Below are 21,411 nucleotides of genomic sequence, written 5' to 3' on the forward strand. Positions count from 1 at the left end.
AATCATTGTTGCCATCCTGAATAACTAAAAGTAACCAGCTGAATAATTTAAAATAGCAAGAAAGAAAGAAAGAAAGTGTGGCCAGAGCAGTTATCACAGCAGCCTCCTCACCGGCGCCATCTTAGGCAACTATCCACCTGCAGTTTGGAAGAATAAAGTGAATAAACAACACCAGCCTCTCAAATCCATGCATTATGCATGGGGGAAACCATGGCCTAGCAGCTTTGGGACCAAAATGTCGCCAGTTCGATTCCCTAGATCAGAAGGAATGTCTGAAGTGCCCTGGAGCAAGGTACCTAACCTCCAAGTGCTCCAATTATGTTGTACGTCACTCTGGATAAGAGCGTCTGCTAAATGCCAGTAATGTAATGAGATATCCTGTCGATGTCTTGATTTCATATGAAGTGAGTTTGTCTGCAGTCGCATGCTTTAGCTTTCGTTATGTTTCACTCTTCTGCCTTCTCAGTGACATCCTGATAATTTTGCTCTTCCCGTGTTAGCACTTCCTGTGAGGGTGTAAATGTGCTCAAGTGCTAAACGTGCAGTGTGGGATCTATAGAGTGTGTTCATTATGATGAGACACGGTGCAGAAATTAATCAGTGTGTGTGTTTAGCTCTAATTCTCTCTTTGGATTAGTGTGTGTGTGTGTTTGGGCCCTCAGTAAGAATGCAGGTGTGTTTTCTTCTCTTGAGACAGCTTCATATCACTGAAGGTGATTAATACTAACATGGGTCACATAGATAGATAGATAGATAGATAGATAGATAGATAGATAGATAGATAGATAGATAGATAGATAGATAGATAGAGTTGCATGTGCTGCATCATGTGGTGAAACACATGAAAGAGGAAGTAGCAACTGAAAAAAGTTGTGGAAAGTATTACTTCATTACATGTAATGTGTGTGTTGTTGTGTGTAGTTGTATATGTGGGGAGGGTGTCACTGAAGAACGAACATTTCTGCATTTCAGCACATTGTGTCTCTGCTTATGGACATTTAGTAAGTTGTGGACATACGTTATTAAAATGCTCTTGTGTTTTTATCTTCTCCTTCTTCACCACATCACTGAAGGTGAGTCTGCTTCTTTCTGTCTCTCTCACCTATTTAATAATGTCATTAAAAATATGTCAGCATTTACTCTTAAAGCCTTTAAATCTTCTCATCATGGAGTAATCTTACTTATGGCATGGAAATGTAAAGCACACACTGAATAACTGAACTTATTTGGGTCAGTTTTTTGGTTTTCTACAGTCATTACTTGTGGTGCAACATGATGACACTATCTGTATCTGTTTAGTGCTCGCAATATCCAGGAACATCCAGGATACAGAAATAGCATCAGATTGCAGTAAAATAAGAGAAAATGTAATGTATAGTGGGATATCTAATGCTTTAGACAGGAGCTAGAATGATCAAGAGTCTCTTTATGTAACATTTTAAAATAACAGTTTCTGTGCCCTTTATTATTGTGAGCATATAAGATGAATACAAACCCATAGACATGTAAGTTTATATGCTTTGCTTTTGTCATGTAAGTGGTGGAGGTGGATGTAAGTGCAGAAAAGTGCTTATTGTGAATGTAACAATACAGGTATATAATCCAAGTCAGCAGGCAAAATCAGCAAGGGTGGACAGGCAAAGGTCGAGCGAGGCAGAAACAGACAATCTGAGGCACAGACAAAAGGCAAAGTCCAAAATACAGAATCTGAGTCGAGAAACAGAATAACAACAAACATAAGGCTCAGTAAGGGTCACTGGGAATGCCATAGTCCGCAATGTTGTTAACAGTGTCCTTTTATGCATGCGCTATTCTGGGACACGTGTGTGTAATTAGTCTTTAAGGTGTGTGCTGCTCAGAGTGTGAATGTGTGCGATGGGACTTTCAAAGCATGCTAGGCGTTAACATACATGGATGCATGCAAATGTGACAGACCCTCTACAACAACAAAAAAATCTCCCTCCGGAGCTAAAACCCCTCTTGAATGTCCCTGGGGATGAGGACCTGGTGCTGGGTGCAGTGCCATTGGTGCTCTGCTCTGGCTTGAGAGGGACATGGCACCAGAACATGGATGTGGGTGGAAGTTTGGGTTCTGGTTGGACCTTAAATGGTGGTGAGGACACTGGTGGAGTTTTAGGCATGGGCTTAGATCAGGGGTGGGCAATTATTTTTTCCATGGGGCCACATGAGAAACAGAAATTTTTGTGGAGGGCCGGACCAAAAGGCTGAACTAAATTCTGCATAATATTAATTGTATTTCTTTATATAAAGCAGTAAATAACATTGTTTTTACAAGCTGCTAAGACTGGTAAGAGTATGGAAAAAATGAGGTTGCCTTACAAAAAATGTCATTTATTCAATCAAATTTCCCAAAACAATGGTTAACAAAATGTGAACGTTTGTGCCATTTTTTTTTCAGTCACATTAAACCCCAAAAGACAATAAAGACATCACAATATTGTCTTTCTACTCCAAATATCAAGCAAGATACATCATATTATAATAATGATGCCCACATTTGTAGTCTAATCACCTCATTTGGTGTTTTTCGCCAGAGATTGGCTCGGGCTCCGGCGCCTGCTGGTGACGTCACACTATGTGATTGGCTGGACCGTTTGAAGGATGACGTACAAGTTTGTGGTTGGTCTGGACAAATTACAAAAGTAGTTATCACGGAATTAGGTTTCGTGGGATTTCATGTCATGTTCATGTCGCGTGCATTGCGTTTTTGTTGAACACAATTTCAAAATAAAAGCAATGCACATTCAGTCCATGCATGAGGTAAAATTAGAAAATACATTTATTTTGTAATTTCTAATTAACCTTACGCGGGCCGGTCAGCATGAACCAAAGGGCCGGATGCGGCCCGTGGGCCGTAAAATGCCCAGGTCTGGCTTATATGTAAACATGGATCTAGACCTGGACCTGGGTTCGGGCATGGGTTTGGGCATGGGTTCAGGCATGGGTATGGATTCAGGTCTCGGCTCCACAGGAGGTCTGGACTTAGCTTCTGTGACAGTCTCGTCCTTGGTGAAGCCTGGCAGTGGAGTGATGTTGTCCTCAAAGCCTGATGGTGGAGTAAAGAGCTCATTCATTCTGAAGCCAGGCAACAGAGTGACAAACTTCTCGAAACCAGGTGGTGGGGTGACGACGTCCTTGAAGCCCAGTGGGGAAGTGAATAGCTCGTCTAAGCTGAAACCTGGCAGTGGAGTGACGAACTCCTTGAGACTAGGAGGTGAGATGATATATTTATAGCCAGGCAGCATGGCAAAGAGATTGTTCCCACTGAAAGCTGGAGCAGAGGCTGCCCTGTCGGCCCCTGGCACTGGCTCTGGAGTGGGGGCCACTGCTCCAGCATCTGGAGGGAGCTCTGGAGTGAAGGCCTCTTCCTCCTCTGCATCAGCTTCTGGAGTATCAGCCCCCCCCCCAAAAAAAAAAAATTTGATGGGCCTCCTTCCTGGAAGTCTGGGACCAGGAGTTGAGTTCCTCGGTGAAAGACTGGGAGCCCCGGTGTCCTAGGTGCTGCATCTTCACTAGGTGTTCAACCCAGTGTGCCGGTGAGCCAGTAGATCATGCAGCTGACCCATAAGCACAATGGAGATTTGGGCTCCAATCAGGGGCGGAGCTAAGAGGTGGCCAGGGGGGGCCATGGCCACCCCAGGGCACGCCTTGGCCCCGCCCTGGCCACCCCAGGGCCGGACAATAAAATTTATAAAACCGATATGTCCCACGAAATGTTAGTTCCGCCCACTGGATTTTTGTTCCGCCTATTTGGTTTCTGCGGGGATGCATATTACCATAGCACATAAACATTTCGCGTGTTCAAGCAGCAGGTGGTATCAGATAGTCATGCTCTACTCTCAGAGGTGGAAAGTAACGAATTACATTACTCGCGTTACTGTACTTGAGTAGCTTTTTTGTGTACTTATACTTTTTCAAGTAATTTTTAAAGAGTGTACTTTTACTTTTACTTAAGTATGTTTTCTTTTAAGTAGTGTACTTCGGTACATTTTACATCACAACCGTTACTGAGTAAAAAAATAAATAAATAAAAAATAAAAAAAGGCTAAAACGGAGAAGGGGAAATGCGTTCTGGAAATGAATCACGGGAAGGACAGTTGTCGCGTGCGCGAGTCTCACACAGACGATGGCGGACATGCACCGGCGCTTTAAGGGGGGGGGCTTCGGGGGGCTCAAGCCCCTGGGCCACAGCCAATCAGGGGCCTTGTAATATTAATAAAATAATAAACTGTCAGAATCGTGGGCCTACATTAATGTACGGATAGAAATAAGGTTAGAAATAAATGAGCACACAGTAGCCTGCTGTAAGAGACATGGTGGATGTGGTTCGCGAAACGAACACCCACAACTGTACCAGAATAAAATGGAACAAAATGTAACGTCACGCACGAAAGCGCGCCAAAGACTGCAGACTACTGAGACACAAATTTAGAGGCTTTGAAAGATGAAGCGTTCACATGTTAGCGGGGCGCATAAAAGGAAAAAAGAGAGAGATGCAGGTAATGATAGAATCGTTGCCTAAAGTCACAGACTTTTTTAAGGTAAGGATCACCAACCTGTTCAGAATATCAGCTACTTATCAGTTATCAGCCTACCAGCCATACCTGTCAACTTTGAGGTTTGAAAAAAAGGGATATTTCCCAGATTTTTAACTCAAAATAAGGGAAAATTTCGGAAAGTCATACCCTTCACCAAAAGTGGGTGTGTAGTTGAATGGGGGGCAATTTTCTATCTAGTATTTGTGATTTCCTGTACTCTGGTGCATGTTGGTGATAGCCAAGACCCAAACTCAATATGCTTATGGTTTATAGAGTGCATTTGTGAATAAACTATACATTTATTTTTATTTGCTTTTAGTGGTACCAGTTATTTCCCAAATTAAGGGCTAAAATACGTATCTTATGTTAAAATAAGAAAGATCATTATATAACCAGTCAATAAATTCAATTCCATTGCAATTTATTATGGTTTTACCATAGTCATGGCCTCGGAACGATAGATAGATAGATAGATAGATAGATAGATAGATAGATAGATAGATAGATAGATAGATAGATAGATAGATAGATAGAGTAATAAAGAGATAAAGAGTAATATAAGATATTAAACCACGAGTGATTTAAAATGGGTAAGTTTCAGATAGAAAATAAAATAGACAATGAGTGGATAAAACAGTTAATACACCAATTAGTTTACACTAGGCTATTTATGAGGTCTTAGCCAGGACATACTTAATGTAAACATGTGTAGCTTACCTTTGATTATTTGGGACGCTTTCGTTTTCCCCATGGAAAATTTCTTTGTGATGGAAGAGTCTGGGAACATTCCAGCCACGCACTTGTTGAAATCATCAAAGAAAGAGAGGCTAATGTTTTTCTTAGCTATTAGCATCGACATCTTCACCTCCGACCTAATCAGTGTTGCCAGATACTGCTGACGTTTTCCAGCCCAAAATATGTTCAAAACCCGCCAAAATGCACTTGAAACCGCCCAACTTGGGTGGGAAACCGCCCAATCTGGCAACACTGGACCTAATCACTTGTTCAGCCTCGCCTCCGGACGTAGTTATGCAATTACTGATGCCTGAGAGGGCGGGGACGTGAATTCATGGCCCGACTTCCTGCTGTAAACTCCTGTCAGAGGCACGTCATGAATTCTGGACCTACCGACTTTTTTATATTGTGAAAATACGGGACTTTTATATAATGTGAAAATACGGGATATTTTCGGGAAAATAAAAAAACAGGAAGACAGAGGGAAATAAGTCAAAATAAGGGATTTCCCGGGAAAAACGGGAGGGTTGACAGGTATGCTACCAGCAGCTAGGCTATGTGCAGCTAGGCTAGATATGCTATGATCTGTCCAACAGTAAAATAAATCAGTTGTGATTTGAATACGTGTCGTGTGATTTGAGTTATAATCCTGTTAGTATAATAGCATATTTCCATGGGGATAATAAAATGTCTAAAATGGCACCTACTGAAGAAATTGATGAAAAAGATTGTAGGCTATAATTTTCACAGTTCGGGCAGCAGACAGAGTAAGCATACTGAGGGGAATAGCAATACAAAGCTAGCGCAGATCCACATTTCTCACTAGCTGTGTTGGGTGTGTTGTTAACGCGTGTGGATTTAAGTGAAATACTTGAGAAGTTCTGTGGTCAAGACAACGTTTTAAGGTAAGGACGCTTGATTATTAATGTTTGCCCACCGTGGCTTGTTGTTGACGAAAGGCCCACATGATTTTGCCTTATGCAGCTACTGCTAGCGTCATGCTTTGAACTAGGTTAAGCTCATTTGCGCTAAAGGATGGGTTTATTGAAGGACTTTGATGTAGCTAGTTTCTTTTAAAAAAATCGTATGCTCAAAACAGTATGCCCATGTTCATCATGTTTAACTTTTTTCTTGATGGAGTGCGTGAAATATTGTTGCAAGTGGTATTTCGATGCAGTCATGTCAAAAAGGCAGTTGAATGCACGGTCTTATTCAAGGAGAAGGAAGACTTGCATGATGCTTGAACATAGATCAGTAAAATAGACCCTAGTAGGACTTGGTTTCGTGTATTTCGGTCTGTAGAGTTATGAGTTTGGCCGCTGTCCATGGTGTTTACGTTTCATGTGGCCGCCGAGCCAAGTCCCTTGATCATCATCATCATCATGTTCCCCTGTCAAAAGTTAAACTCTCTAGGGGTGCTTCTGCTTTAGAAGTTGCAGCAGTTGCTCAAAGTTTGATTTGTCCATCATCATACGTCTTATCTGTTGGATGCCTATGCCCAGCAGATTTTCCCATTTCGTCCATTTGTAACCATTTTTGTCAAACAGGAGCTGCTTTTGCACTTGGTTATTGCCCATCCGGCAAACGTGAGCAATATATTTTAGTTGTTGTACGTAGCAGGATAGTTTTATATCCTGGGTTCCTGTCAGTTTCCGGAGGTCAGCATTGGACATCTTGTAGCTCCAGTCTATATCTTCATTTGTAGTGTTCTTTTGGTCAGGGGCATTCTTTCGTTTATATCCACCTTTAATCATTTTCCTTAGGAAGCCGTGCCACACTACCTCAATTTTGTGAATTTCACTGGATGATAGTTGCCATGCCTGTGTGCTGTACAGGAGACGAGATCGAACGCATGCCACTAGGAACTTTATATGGGTTTTTAGTAGTATTCGGTGGTCGGTTAGAACGTGTTTCAGTTCATTCCATTTCATGAATGCAGCACTTATCCTAGCATGCAGGAAATGTGAGGATTCATCACAGTTGCTGACATTATAACCAAGATATTTAAAGGTGCGGACGTTTTTAATATTAGTGCCGCCAAGGGAAATGATACTTGGTTTACATTTGATATCCTCACTGACGTTAAAAGCCATTGTTTCTGTTTTGACATATGATATTTGTAAACCAAAGCGGGTGTAGGTCTTATCATACAACTGAAGAATATTCTGAAGCTGCTCGATGGATCCAGCGAGTATGGCCTGATCATCTGCGTATAGAATCTCTGTTATGCAACCCTCTCCTGATGCTCGTGCTTTCGTACGCATTTCTCTTGTGGATACCTTATTTGGAATGCAATATCTGAACTTGAAGCCTGTATCTGGGTACAGTTTTGATATCTCATGCTGTGCAATCCTGACAACAAAGTCCATATAGATATTAAAACTGATGGCGATTCTAGGGCACCTTGTCTTGCAGTGAATGTTTGTTTTCATGCCGCCGAGCTATTTTTATGTATTTTATTTTTTAAAAGGACTTGTCTGTAGGTGTGTGGGTTTTATGTTTACAACACTTAGGTCTACATTAGCGCATGCGCGCTTGTGTGGTTATCTCTGGCCACGCCCCTGCGTGAAAGTTACGCAGTATCACTGTCCTGTCCGTGGTAATAATCAGAACCGGCTCTGTAATGATAATGCGCGTGTTCTTCTCTCCCTCTGTGGTCGGATGTGTTGAGCGATGTGAGCGTGGGCCTTGCGCAGCTACGCTGAGCCAAACGTAACCTATCATAGGCTTCTAGGCTAATTACGTGCTTACACTGTAAATGCTTGACACGTATTGCAAATAAAATAAGAGTGTTTTCCTGGCCAACGGTAAGGGTAGGGTTGACAGGTAGCCTATGAGGGGCCTAGCCCCTGGGCCACGGGTGTTGATAAAGCACTCCTGCGGACATGGAGGAGACCGAGGAACCTGTGGTGGACGACCCTGCAGAAAATGCAATTTCTTCCAGTAATGAAGTGCACCCCTGGCCCTACATACGTGATCAGCTTCGTAGAGAAAAGGGGTGACAGTTTCATTATGCAATGCAGATTATGTGTGCCCAAGAAGACAACCATTGCGGCATACAAAAATTCGACGTCTAATCTGCGCAAGCATGTTGAGGTAAGTATTGTCATTGGCATCATAATCACGGGCGCAGATAGAGGGTGGGACGGGTGGGATTCGTCCCACCCAGATTTAAATTCACCTCGTTTGGTCCCCCCCACTTATAGGGAGGAAAAAACGTCTATGCTGTCTTTCTTTGCATAAGGCAAACCTCACGGAAAAATCAAAAGACTAATTACCATTCGGTTTATTGAGGTGCACAGAAGTGTATACATAGTTGCAACAACTCACATAAAACAAAACAAAGACTGATATTCGGTTGGTTGAGCTGCGCAGACTGCACAGGTTGCGTGCTCGAGCTTGGTTGCTATGGTTACCCACAACAAGTTTGACAGGCATATCGGGGTTGGGGTTGGTTTGCTGGCAGCTTTGTCCCCCCCAGTTCAAAAAACGTATCTGCGCCCCTGATCATGATGTTTCCTTTCCATAGTAAAACCGACAATAGGCTGGTTATATTCCAAAAATAGTGGATGGCATTGCTAATGTTGAAGTAGCAACCTGTTGGTACTGTAACATAACGGTAACTAGTCTGTTATTCGGTTGGCTAATCATGCAAGCAAGTTAGCTCGCCAACCTGACGTGATCAGTCCTCCTACCATTCTACATCCAACAGGCCAGAAAGGAATACTAAGCAAAATAAATAATGTTTGAATTGAATTGTTCAATAACACACAGTGCACACAGGCAAGCTACGAGATTTCGGTGCAACATTTCACTTTCATATTTCGTGTACAATGCTTTGTGTGTGGTCAGGGCGATGTAAACGACATGACTGTGTGTATTGACCTTTTTTGTTTGTCTCAGTTTTAATGCAGCATTATCCTAAGCATTCAATTTGATACACTTCCTTTAAATAAAACATCTGGGTTGAGATGTACATATATCCTTGTTTCCTCTTCTTTTTCATTTTTGCACAACACAATGGAGGCAGAAAACACCCATTGTTAAAAGTAACGTTTTACTTTTACTCAAAGTACATTTTAAATGATCTACTTTTTACTTTTACTTGAGTAGATTTTTTGTCTGGTAACTTTACTTGTACTTAAGTAAAATTTCATCAGAGTAACAGTACTTGTACTTGAGTATAATATTTTAGTACTCTTTCCACCTCTGTCTACTCTGACAACACAACAACCTACGAACTACGTGAACGTGCGATTAATTTGGGATGTAAGTTATTCATCTCTTATACTCTCTTCAAGTTTTCTCACTTTGTAGACATACAGTTACAATTCTGTCCTCAGACAATTCAGTTTTTCCAGAAATCTCCAGAGTTTCCAGAAATCTCCACTTTGCCCGGGGTTTTCGAAAATATCCGTTTTCAGTGACTGAAACCTTCGTTTACATGTAAATGCAACCGTATAGATACATATGTGTCTTTATAGATCTCCGGCTACAGTGGCATTTGTGCTGTGTGCACACATAGATAGATACTAGATAGATAGAAAACAGAACGTCGGTGGTTTTTGATTGTACGACTCAAAAGCGAAAATTACGTCGGCAAGTTAGCTGTCTGTGAATCACTTTGCTCACTCCAACCGCAGAATACAACTTTTAAAGTTAATGTTTGTCTGTTACATGAAAATATAGAGATGTTGTGTGTTACTGGTGGGAGTACACAGTGATTAATAATTGTCACACTCATACATACACAACACTCCTGCATTCTCTCAACACACACACACTCTCCCCCTACCCCTCTCTCTCTCACACACACACTTTCCCCCTACCCCTCTCTCTCTCTCACACACACACTCTCCCCCTACCCCTCTCTCTCTCACACACACACTCTCCCCCTACCCCTCTCTCTCTCACACACACACTCTCCCCTACCCCTCTCTCTCTCACACACACACTCTCCCCCTACCCCTCTCTCTCTCACACACACACTCTCCCCCTACCCCTCTCTCTCTCACACACACACTCTCCCCCTACCCCTCTCTCTCTCACACACACACTCTCCCCCTACCCCTCTCTCTCTCACACACACACTCTCCCCCTACCCCTCTCTCTCTCACACACACACTCTCCCCCTACCCCTCTCTCTCTCACACACACACTCTCCCCTACCCCTCTCTCTCTCACACACACACTCTCCCCCTACCCCTCTCTCTCTCACACACACACTCTCCCCCTACCCCTCTCTCTCTCACACACACACTCTCCCCCTACCCCTCTCTCTCTCACACACACACTCTCCCCCTACCCCTCTCTCTCTCACACACACACTCTCCCCCTACCCCTCTCTCTCTCACACACACACTCTCCCCCTACCCCTCTCTCTCTCACACACACACTCTCCCCCTACCCCTCTCTCTCTCACACACACACTCTCCCCCTACCCCTCTCATGCACCACATTTCTATATTTACATGTAACACACTCACTCATACACAACACTTACGCACTCTCTCAACACACTGTCTATCTCACTCTCACACAATTTGTGCACTACATTTCTATATTTACATGTAACATTCATACACTCTCAACACAGACACACAACTCATGCACGACATTTTTATATTTAAATGTAACACTCATGCACTGTCTTAACACTCTCTCTCTCTCACTCACTCATATATGAACACACTTCACTCTCTTAACACACACTGTCTTTCTCTCACTCACTATAAGATACAACTCATGCACTCTCAACACACACACACACACACACACACACACACACACACACACACACACACACACACCACTCATGCATGATGCACTACATTTCTATATTTACATGTAACACACTCACTGGTGGGTGGCACGGTGGTGTAGTGGTTAGCGCTGTCGCCTCACAGCAAGAAGGTCCTGGGTTCGAGCCCCGGGGCTGGCGAGGGCCTTTCTGTGTGGAGTTTGCATGTTCTCCCCGTGTCCGCGTGGGTTTCCTCCGGGTGCTCCGGTTTCCCCCACAGTCCAAAGACATGCAGGTTAGGTTAACTGGTGACTCTAAATTGACCGTAGGTGTGAATGTGAGTGTGAATGGTTGTCTGTGTCTATGTGTCAGCCCTGTGATGACCTGGCGACTTGTCCAGGGTGTACCCCGCCTTTCGCCCGTAGTCAGCTGGGATAGGCTCCAGCCTGCCTGCGACCCTGTGGAAGGATAAAGCGGCTAGAGATAATGAGATGAGATGAGACACTCACTGGTATACACAACACTCATGCACTCTGAACACACACACTCACCCACACACCACCCATGCACTACATTTCTATATTCACATATAACACACACAACACTCATGCACTCTGAACATACACTCTGTCTCTCACACACACAACTTATGCACTTCATTTTTGTATTTACATGTAACATATCTTCACACACACACACACACACACACACACACACACACACACACACACACACAATTCGTATACTACAGCTCATATATATCTACATGCAGTGCGCATACTCTCTCTCTCTCTCTCTCTCTCTCTCTCTCACACACACCACTCATGCACTACACCTCATCTATGTCGTGTTACATCAGTGTAACTCACTCACTCACTCACTCACTCACTCACTCACTCACTCACTCACTCACACACACGCATACACACGCACACATTTTGTAACTTAACACATTTAGTTTGTACAGTACTTGCAATGGACAATATCACAACATGTTGTAAGTGTTTACATATGTTGTATGTATGAGTTAAGTATACAAGCATTTTCCTTTTCCTGAGCAAAGCACTCTTTATTCAAGCCTGACTAATATCCTTCCTACTTCCCAGGTGCCTGGGACAGGTGATCTTTTAGTTTTTACTTTTGCATTTTAGTAGTGATTGTTAAAATCCTGATGCTTAACTAGAGTAAACAAGTTGGATGGTTTCTTTGTTTTGCAGATGCTTTATGTTACATGAATAAATTAATACATTAATTTCTGACCTCTTGGCTCACATGCATTTTGTTCATGAGTTAGGCACTAGATATGCCACCAGATACATCAGAATACAGGAAATCAAATCTAGCTAATTCAAAATTCCCCAGGGGAGGACCCCCAGAACACCCCCCCCCCCCTTTATTTAGTCACAGCATGGCCACCCCTTGTATATCCTTGGCCCCCCTTTGGCCACCCCATGTAAAAAATCCTGGCTACGCCACTGGCTCCAATAAGTCCTAGTCGAAAAAGCTGCACTGTGGCAAAAATCCATTTGGATTTGGTGCTGGTATTTTTAGCCCCAGCCATTGAAAAAAAATCACAGATCCTGGGTTCAGCAACCTGACCTCAGCATGGAACAGTACAGCCTTTTCTCCTCCATGACATGCGTGTATTAGGTTAAATATTCTGTCATGTAAGTGTCGGAGGCAGATGTAAGTTAAGAAGAGTGTTTATTGTGAAAATAACAGTACGCGGGCATCTAATCCAAGTCAGCAGGCAAAATCAGCAATGGTGGACAGGCAAAGGTCAAGCGAGGCACAAATGGAAAATTGGAGGCACAGACAAAAGCCAAAGTCCAAATACAGAATCAGAGCCGAGAACCAGAATAACAACATAAACATACAGCTCAGTAAGGGTCACTGGGAATGCAATACTTCATAATGTTGTAGAGTGAACAGCGTCCTTTTACAACCCCGATTCCAAAAAAGTTGGGACAAAGTACAAATTGTAAATAAAAACGGAATGCAATAATTTACAAATCTCAAAAACTGATATTGTATTCACAATAGAACATAGACAACATATCAAATGCTGAAAGTGAGACATTTTGAAATTTCATGCCAAATATTGGCTCATTTGAAATTTCATGACAGCAACACATCTCAAAAAAGTTGGGACAGGGGCCATAAGAGGCTGGAAAAGTTAAAGGTACAAGAAAGGAACAGCTGGAGGACCAAATTGCAACTCATTAGGTCAATTGGCAATAGGTCATTAACATGACTGGGTATAAAAAGAGCATCTTGGAGTGGCAGCGGCTCTCAGAAGTAAAGATGGGAAGAGGATCACCAATCCCCCTAATTCTGCGCCGACAAATAGTGGAGCAATATCAGAAAGGAGTTCGACAGTGTAAAATTGCAAAGAGTTTGAACATATCATCATCTACAGTGCATAATATCATCAAAAGATTCAGAGAATCTGGAGGAATCTCCGTGCGTAAGGGTCAAGGCCGGAAAACCATACTGGGTGCCCGTGACTTTCGAGCCCTTAGATGGCACTGCATCACATCCAGGCATGCTTCTGAATTGGAAATCACAAAATGGGCTCAGGAATATTTCCAGAGAACATTATCTGTGAACACAATTCACCGTACCATCCGCTGTTGCCAGCTAAAACTCTATAGTTCAAAGAAGAAGCCGTATCTAAACATGATCCAGAAGCGCAGACGTCTTCTCTGGGCCAAGGCTCATTTAAAATGGACTGTGGCAAAGTGGAAAACTGTTCTGTGGTCAGACGAATCAAAATTTGAAGTTCTTTATGGAAATCAGGGACCCTGTGTCATTCGGACTAAAGAGGAGAAGGACGACCCAAGTTGTTATCAGCGCTCAGTTCAGAAGCCTGCATCTCTGATGGTATGGGGTTGCATTAGTGTGTGTGGCATGGGCAGCTTACACATCTGGAAAGACACCATCAATGCTGAAAGGTATATCCAGGTTTTAGAGCAACATATGCTCCCATCCAGACGACGTCTCTTTCAGGGAAGACCTTGCATTTTCCAACATGATGATGCCAAACCACATACTGCATCAATTACAGCATCATGGCTGTGTAGAAGAAGGGTCCGGGTACTGAACTGGCCAGCCTGCAGTCCAGATCTTTCACCCATAGAAAACATTTGGCGCATCATAAAACGAAAGATGCGACAAAAAGACCTAAGACAGTTGAGCAACTAGAATCCTACATTAGACAAGAATGGGTTAACATTCCTATCCCTAAACTTGAGCAACTTGTCTCCTCAGTCCCCAGATGTTTACAGACTGTTGTAAAGAGAAAAGGGGATGTCTCACAGTGGTAAACATGGCCTTGTCCCAACTTTTTTGAGATGTGGTGTTGTCATGAAATTTAAAATCACCTAATTTTTCTCTTTAAATGATACATTTTCTCAGTTTAAACATTTGATATGTCATCTATGTTCTATTCTGAATAAAATATGGATTTTTGAAACTTCCACATCATTGCATTCCATTTTTATTTACAATTTTACTTTGTCCCAACTTTTTTGGAATCGGGGTTGTATGCATGCGCTGATTATGCTCTAATCTTGGACAGGTGTGTGTAATTAGTCTTTGAGGTGTTCGCTGCTCAGAGCATGAATACATGCGTGTGGAAGTTCGATGTGCCCCGGCACGATCGTGCGTGGATCTGACAGCCTTTTTTTTTGTAAACTTGATACTTTGGTTAAGTAAAGCACTGGAGTTTAAGTCTCAGTTAATTTATTGGTAAATGTGGTTAAATCAGTGTAAGCTAGAAGAAAGAAGTGGTGCATCAGTGATTAAAGATTTGAGCATACAAAGGTTATGAGTTCAAATCCCAGCACTATGAAGCTGCTCTGGTGCCGGGAGTAACCTTCACCTACTCAGGTGTGTCCTGCTCCAGTTTTATAAGATGCTTTGGGTAAAAGCATCAGCCAAATGGAGTGGATTAGATTTTATTTTCAAATTTACAGTAGATTAGAAAAAGCATACAGCACAGTGACATATTGTTCATAAAATTACTTGTAAATAATGTTTTATAATTATTTGTGACCTATCTGTGACTCTTTCAGGCAAGCTTTCGAAACAAGAGTAAATGAATATTGCACTTCAGATACTGACTTTATCTGTATTTGTATCCATTTAAATCTGTTTATACAGTTTATCTGTTCATGTTTTCATATTCAGTTACATCCCGACTGTGGACTTCAGTGAGTGGTAGATGTGAGTGAGTTGTAGAGTTCCAGGTTGTCTGTAGTTCTGTAGAGTTGCTGCAGATGGTGAACTGCTCATTAACACATCATTACCTGCTGTGTTCCTACAGGCTGCTGGCTGGAAGGAAATGGAGGCTTAATAAAAATCACTGCTTACACAGGAGACTCAGTACTGCTGCCCTGCTCCTGCACTGACCTCCAAACCACACCTGAGACATTCAAATGGGAGAAACTCACAACAAATGAAAAGAATTGGGTAAAGATATCTCCTGAGAGTGATCAGTACAAAGAGAGATTTCAGCTGGTTAATGATCGCTCTTCAGGAAATCTCTCTCTGCTCATATCAACCCTGACTGAAGAGGATGGAGGAGATTACAGGTGTAGTGTTAAAGGGAGTCAATACAGAGACATCAGACTCACTGTTAAAGGTAAAGGACTAATTTTTATTCACAATGCTACTTCAGTGATAATCTCATCTCATCTCATCTCATTATCTCTAGCCGCTTTATCCTTCTACAGGGTCGCAGGCAAGCTGGAGCCTATCCCAGCTGACTACGGGCGGAAGGCGGGGTACACCCTGGACAAGTCGCCAGGTCATCACAGGGCTGACACATAGACAACCATTCACATTCACACCTACGGTCAATTTAGAGTCACCAGTTAACCTAACCTGCATGTCTTTGGACTGTGGGGGAAACCGGAGCACCCGGAGGAAACCCACGCGGACACGGGGAGAACATGTAAACTCCACACAGAAAGGCCCTCGCCGGCCCCGGGGCTCGAACCCAGGACCTTCTTGCTGTGAGGCGACAGCGCTAACCACTACACCACCGTGCCGCCCAGTGATAATCTCATGACAGATTAATCTGATGTTGTAACAGCGATGCAATATGTTGATGTTTGTTCATTCTCCGGGTTGCACACTGAATCAACCGACAGTGACTCTGACTGGATACGTGGGACAGTCTGTCCTTCTGCCCTGCTCCTGCTCTGAACTACAAGCCAAACCACACACTGTCACATGGACGTTTTTAAATGGTTCTGATTTCAAAGAAATCTTCCCAAGTGACCAGACAAATCTCTACACAGACAGAGTTCAGCTCTTTAATGATCATCTTCCAGGAAATCTCTCTCTACTCATATCACACCTGACTGTAGAGGATGGAGGATATTACAGGTGTGAGATCAGAGACAACATCGAAAGAGATGTCTGTCTCACAGTAAGAGGCAAAATGACCTTCTGTAAATAAACCATGTGTGAAGTTGACTACAGGATGTAGCTAAAGTAAGAAAATATAAAGAAATAGAGGAAAAGTGCAAGATAAAATCAGAAATAAAATGTAACAATCAGATGTGAAAAGTTTCTGTTCTGTGTTCTGCCCCTCGTCTGTGTTTGTGTTGGTGATGGATTATCTGAGTTTGTGTTCTGACCCACTTTCACTTCTCACTACGATTCCTGGATTGTCTTTAATAAAGAACACGTTGAGTTTACACACTTGTGTCCTGCCTTCACTCACTGCATCTCACACTCTTTATTTCTAACTTATTAAACCTTTATCTCCTTGCAGACGCACCGACAAAACCATCAACATCCGCACCAGTGACCAGAACAACTTCACCTCATTCCAAACCAGGTACCACACACCACTGATACACACTGGAATGAAAAGGGTTTGTTAGTGTGTTAGTACATCAGCTCACAGCAAGAATCACACACTCACTTTATCTGGTACACTTTATCCTGTACATGTCACAACAGCAACAAAATTAACCCCAGTGGTTAATGACAAAACATATGCACCCTTTGAAACAGGTACTGATCAATACACTACATTAACTTCTGTTCATTTCAGATGAAGTTTCATGATGTTCTCCTGTTCTCGCAACATCTCCAGGAACAGAATTCTCTCTTAAAACTACTCTTTATAAATACAGAACTTTTATAAGCTCTAAAACTGATCCAGATGGTTAGTTAGTGACGCAGATAAATCTTAAAATTAGTCTTAGATTATCTGAAGTGTCCACCAGACTACAATCTGTGAATGAGCCATTGCTATATGTAGGTACAATAATGTATTAGAACGAGCGCATTGATATAAACCTGTGATATTCAGCTGCAGATTTGTTAGTACAGCAAAACCAATTCTTGTGATCAATGATAAAGTGAATCCACAATCATCTGAACCATCCAAAAAATGTAACGATGAATTGACTGCATTAACTTCATTTACAGTTTTTGTGCTTCATGCTTGTTTGACATTTACGGGAACGCAAAGATTTTTTTTTTCTGTGAAAGGACCAAAGTACTCATTTCTAATCATACATACATACTCTAAAAGTAGATTAAAATGTTTAATGAGTACAATTAGGGGCGGCACGGTGGTGTCGTGGTTAGCACTGTCGCCTCACAGCAAGAAGGTCCGGGTTCGAGCCCCGTGGCCGGCGAGGGTCTTTCTGTGTGGAGTTTGCATATTCTCCCTGTGTCCGCGTGGGTTTTCTCCGGGTGCTCCGGTTTCCCCCACAGTCCAAAGACATGCAGGTTAGGTTAACTGGTGACTCTAAATTGACCGTAAGTGTGAATGTGAGTGTGAATGGTTGTCTGTGTCTATGTGTCAGCCCTGTGATGACCTGGCGACTTGTCCAGGGTGTACCCCGCCTTTCGTCCGTAGTCAGCTGGGATAGGCTCCAGCTTGCCTGCGACCCTGTAGAACAGGATAAAGCGGCTAGAGATAATGAGATGAGATGTTATATTTAATTTCCTTCATTCCTTAATTTCTTTCATAATTTCATGATAATTATTCTCTTCTAATTCTGCCTCATTTTCTGTAAAATTTGCTTCACAAATGAAAGGGTTACTGTCCTGAAAACATGAAAATCGAGTTATCCAATGAGATTTGTTTGTTTGTTGTCTCTAGGCTGAGAAGAGTTTCGAGCTGGCTCACTTATTGGTTAGGACTTCATTGCCAGGACAGAAGGCCATGGCAGTGTGTGTTTATGCAGGAAATGACAAATGACTAATTAACCAATCAGATTTTGATTTATAGTGGGAGGGACCAAAAATTTATCACCCTAGGCCTTCTCGAAGGCCAACACGGGCTTAACCGTGAGTCGGCACCGTCTGCACAGTAGTGAAGTCACCTTCCAGTCAGTGTAGCGTTCATCAGTCATGTTAACGGATGCTAATAAAGCAGTCAAGCCAGTGCTATCAAGAGCTACAGGCTAACGACTGAGAAACTAAGATTTCTGTCTCCAGACTCTTCTTCCACGCTGCACGCTTGCCACAGTATTTTTCACTCAGACTTAAAGATTCATTTCCCTGTATCCCTGTACTTAGTTACTTTTAAAATCAGCATTGACAGCTACATACGACGGAGCTACCTGCAGCCTGCCGCTGATCCCTTACAAAATCCTTTGCCCTGTTGCCTTTTTGATATCTGACTAAGTTTTGGCTGAGCTCAAGTCCCAACTCTAATAGGAACGGTTCTCCACTGGTGGTGTGCACTACTGAACATTTAAACCTGTAATTTGCAGCAGCGCGATAATCTGAGCAGCTCTTATAGAATATTAATCAACTCCGTTTGACCAATCAGAATGTTTTTATTGCTTTTCACTGTGAACTCTTCAAACACAGATCCTCAACACATCTACATCAGTGTTGGTGTTGTGATGGCTCTGTTGCTGCTGCTGATCTTCGGAGGAGTCATGTACTGGAAACACATTGGTACACACACCCACATATGCGTATGCGCACACACGCATGCATGCACATTGAGTGATTTTTACAGTCTCACTCTGTCTTGTTTCATTCTGTAGAACAGAGACGTAGACAGACTGAGATCAGTGATGGACAAACAGGACAGCAGACACAGCAGAAGAAGGTGAATGCACACATCCACGTTGTTTCACTAGTGGGATGTTCTTTAGTAACAAGTCTTACATTCGGTGTGTGTGTGTGTGTGTGTGTGTGTGTGTACACCCGGGTGTGTAGAACTTTACCGAACCTATGAACTTGATCGCAACATCAGAACCCACTTATGAATCAGTACACACACAGGTGAGTGTGTTTAAGTGTTCAGGACAATCTGTGTTACTGATTTGTTGCTGATTTGTGCATTTGGTTCTGCGTGCATGTGTGTGTGATGTTCTAATATAACTTGTTTTTCTCCAGAATGATTCTGTTGTGCCGTACACAGCTATAAACCCACAATCTCAACGCAACAATGTGGAAGAAAAGGTGTGTATTGTTCTAGAAATGTGTATCTCGTGTGTGTGTGTGTGTGTGTGCACGCACGCATATGTTTAATCACATGTTATTGATCTTCTATCTCATCAGGATGATGTGACGTACTCGACTGTAGTCCACGGCAACACTGTGAGAGCAGCACACACTCAACAAGCATCAGGAGATACGACAGTATATGCCAGCATCAAAACTAATTAAGTAACACACACACACACGAGTATATCTGTGAGGCATTTCCATTGACTTGTTCGTTGTTGTAGCAAAATGATTCAACACTTACACAATTTTTTTATTTTATGTTTTTATGAAATATTGTTTAAAATAATTATTTTGAACTAATATTAATTTATTGTGATTAACAACAACAATAATACAACGTTTTTATGTACATATGCTTCTTAAAATGTATACTCTCATTTTTTTGTATTTTATGCTTTTGCATATTAAGGTTTAAGATCTTTTTGTAATATTTTGCATTATACTTACATCTTTAAAGCAGCACTTTGTCATTGTTAAAACCCTCTTTGAGCTCTTGTTTGCTATCAAAAACACGCTTTCCATGAATGTATAAACCGCACATTTTTGTGTATCTGTGTCCTTTTTTTTTTTTTTTGTCTTAGCTGTTTATAAATATATAATTATTGTCCAAGAGCAGTTTTCAGTTCCTTTCAGCATGTGGATTCTCATTTGCCCAAATTTCTGTTACTTAGAGATCGGCTGAGCTGAGAGTTACAGGAAATGCACTCTTTCTTCCTGGAATGTCCAGTATCAAAGAATAAAGTACTCAGAGCTTGTTGAGGGCCGCCATGACCTAATGATAAGAGAAGCAACCTTGGGATCAAAAGGTCACTGGTTCGATGCCCTGGACCAGCTGAAATGGCTGAAGTGCCCTTGAGCAAGGCACCTAACCCCCAACTGCTCCCCAGGCTGCTCTGGGTACACTGTATGCTGCTCTGGATAAGAGTGTCTGCTAAATGCCTGGAATGTAATGCAACTACATTTCCCAGAATGCACTGCAGCCGAGAAGTATGTTTCTGAGGTTTTATTTCTCATAGATTTGTGACTTTTTATTGTCAGAAAATCTGAGTTTTATTCTCAGAATATTACCCCCTCTCTCAGCTTTTTTTTAAACCTACGATGGCCTTATTAAGCCGTCGTAAAATCTGGACCCAAGTCCTCTAAGACAAGCTTTTGAACTGCATGCTGGCTCTCTACAATGTGTCAAAGCTTGTTTTACTTTCTATCACTGGCAGTTTTGCAATCCCGAGCAATAACTCGTCATAACTGGTGTGAAATAACCATTTAATGACATTTATTTCTTCAAATTTATAGCACATAATGTGATACAATATGGAACTGAAAAGCCCATAAATTAGCACAATGAATATATACTTTTAATATAATCAAAGCAATTCAACACACATTGTTAGTTTATTCTCTTTCCCTTACCCCCTCCCCTCCCCCACCTTTTATCTTCATTTCAAATACTTCTACAGAAAGCAGAACTACGGTACATAATTTCATGTTAACTGCAAGCCTGGAAGTTGCATCATCGATGACGTTCTTTGTTGCTTAGCAACATAAAAAAGAAAAACTCTGAAACCTAAATCTCACATGACGCAATGCTGTAAAATAACAATGCAAATTAAGAGTGGGATACGTGTCCATTTTTGTGTCCTTATTGTCACAAATATAATCAATAGGCACATTTGTATTTTTCTGAATTTCTGCATGAATTCCAGGAGTTGATCTGTTGACCAAGGGTGTTGCCAGATAATGTAATAGAGTTGTGTAAGCTCTGTGTTGAACAGGCATGTACGGTAGGTGTACAGATTTACACCACATATATAGGGTGGTAACTACCGTAGCCTGCTGAGTAAGTGTGCCAGTTAGGAGCTGCTCTGCTGATCAAGTGTT

The 21,411-nt window shown here is 42.1% G+C and overlaps 1 protein-coding gene across 1 annotated transcript; it reads left to right on the forward strand.

Moving 5' to 3' along the window:
- Positions 1-999: 999 nt before the first annotated feature.
- On the forward strand, positions 1,000-19,719 carry LOC132869066 (uncharacterized). Its single transcript, XM_060902423.1, has 8 exons — positions 1,000-1,073; positions 15,362-15,679; positions 16,820-16,885; positions 18,883-18,972; positions 19,065-19,129; positions 19,240-19,305; positions 19,420-19,485; positions 19,585-19,719. Exons 1-8 carry the CDS (start codon positions 1,028-1,030, stop codon positions 19,690-19,692), a joined length of 825 nt encoding a protein of 274 aa, XP_060758406.1. The 5' UTR covers positions 1,000-1,027; the 3' UTR covers positions 19,693-19,719.
- The last annotated feature ends 1,692 nt before the right edge of the window (positions 19,720-21,411 follow it).

This window comes from Neoarius graeffei, chromosome 2 (assembly GCF_027579695.1).
Source record: "Neoarius graeffei isolate fNeoGra1 chromosome 2, fNeoGra1.pri, whole genome shotgun sequence".
Classification (NCBI taxonomy): Eukaryota; Metazoa; Chordata; class Actinopteri; order Siluriformes; family Ariidae; genus Neoarius; species Neoarius graeffei.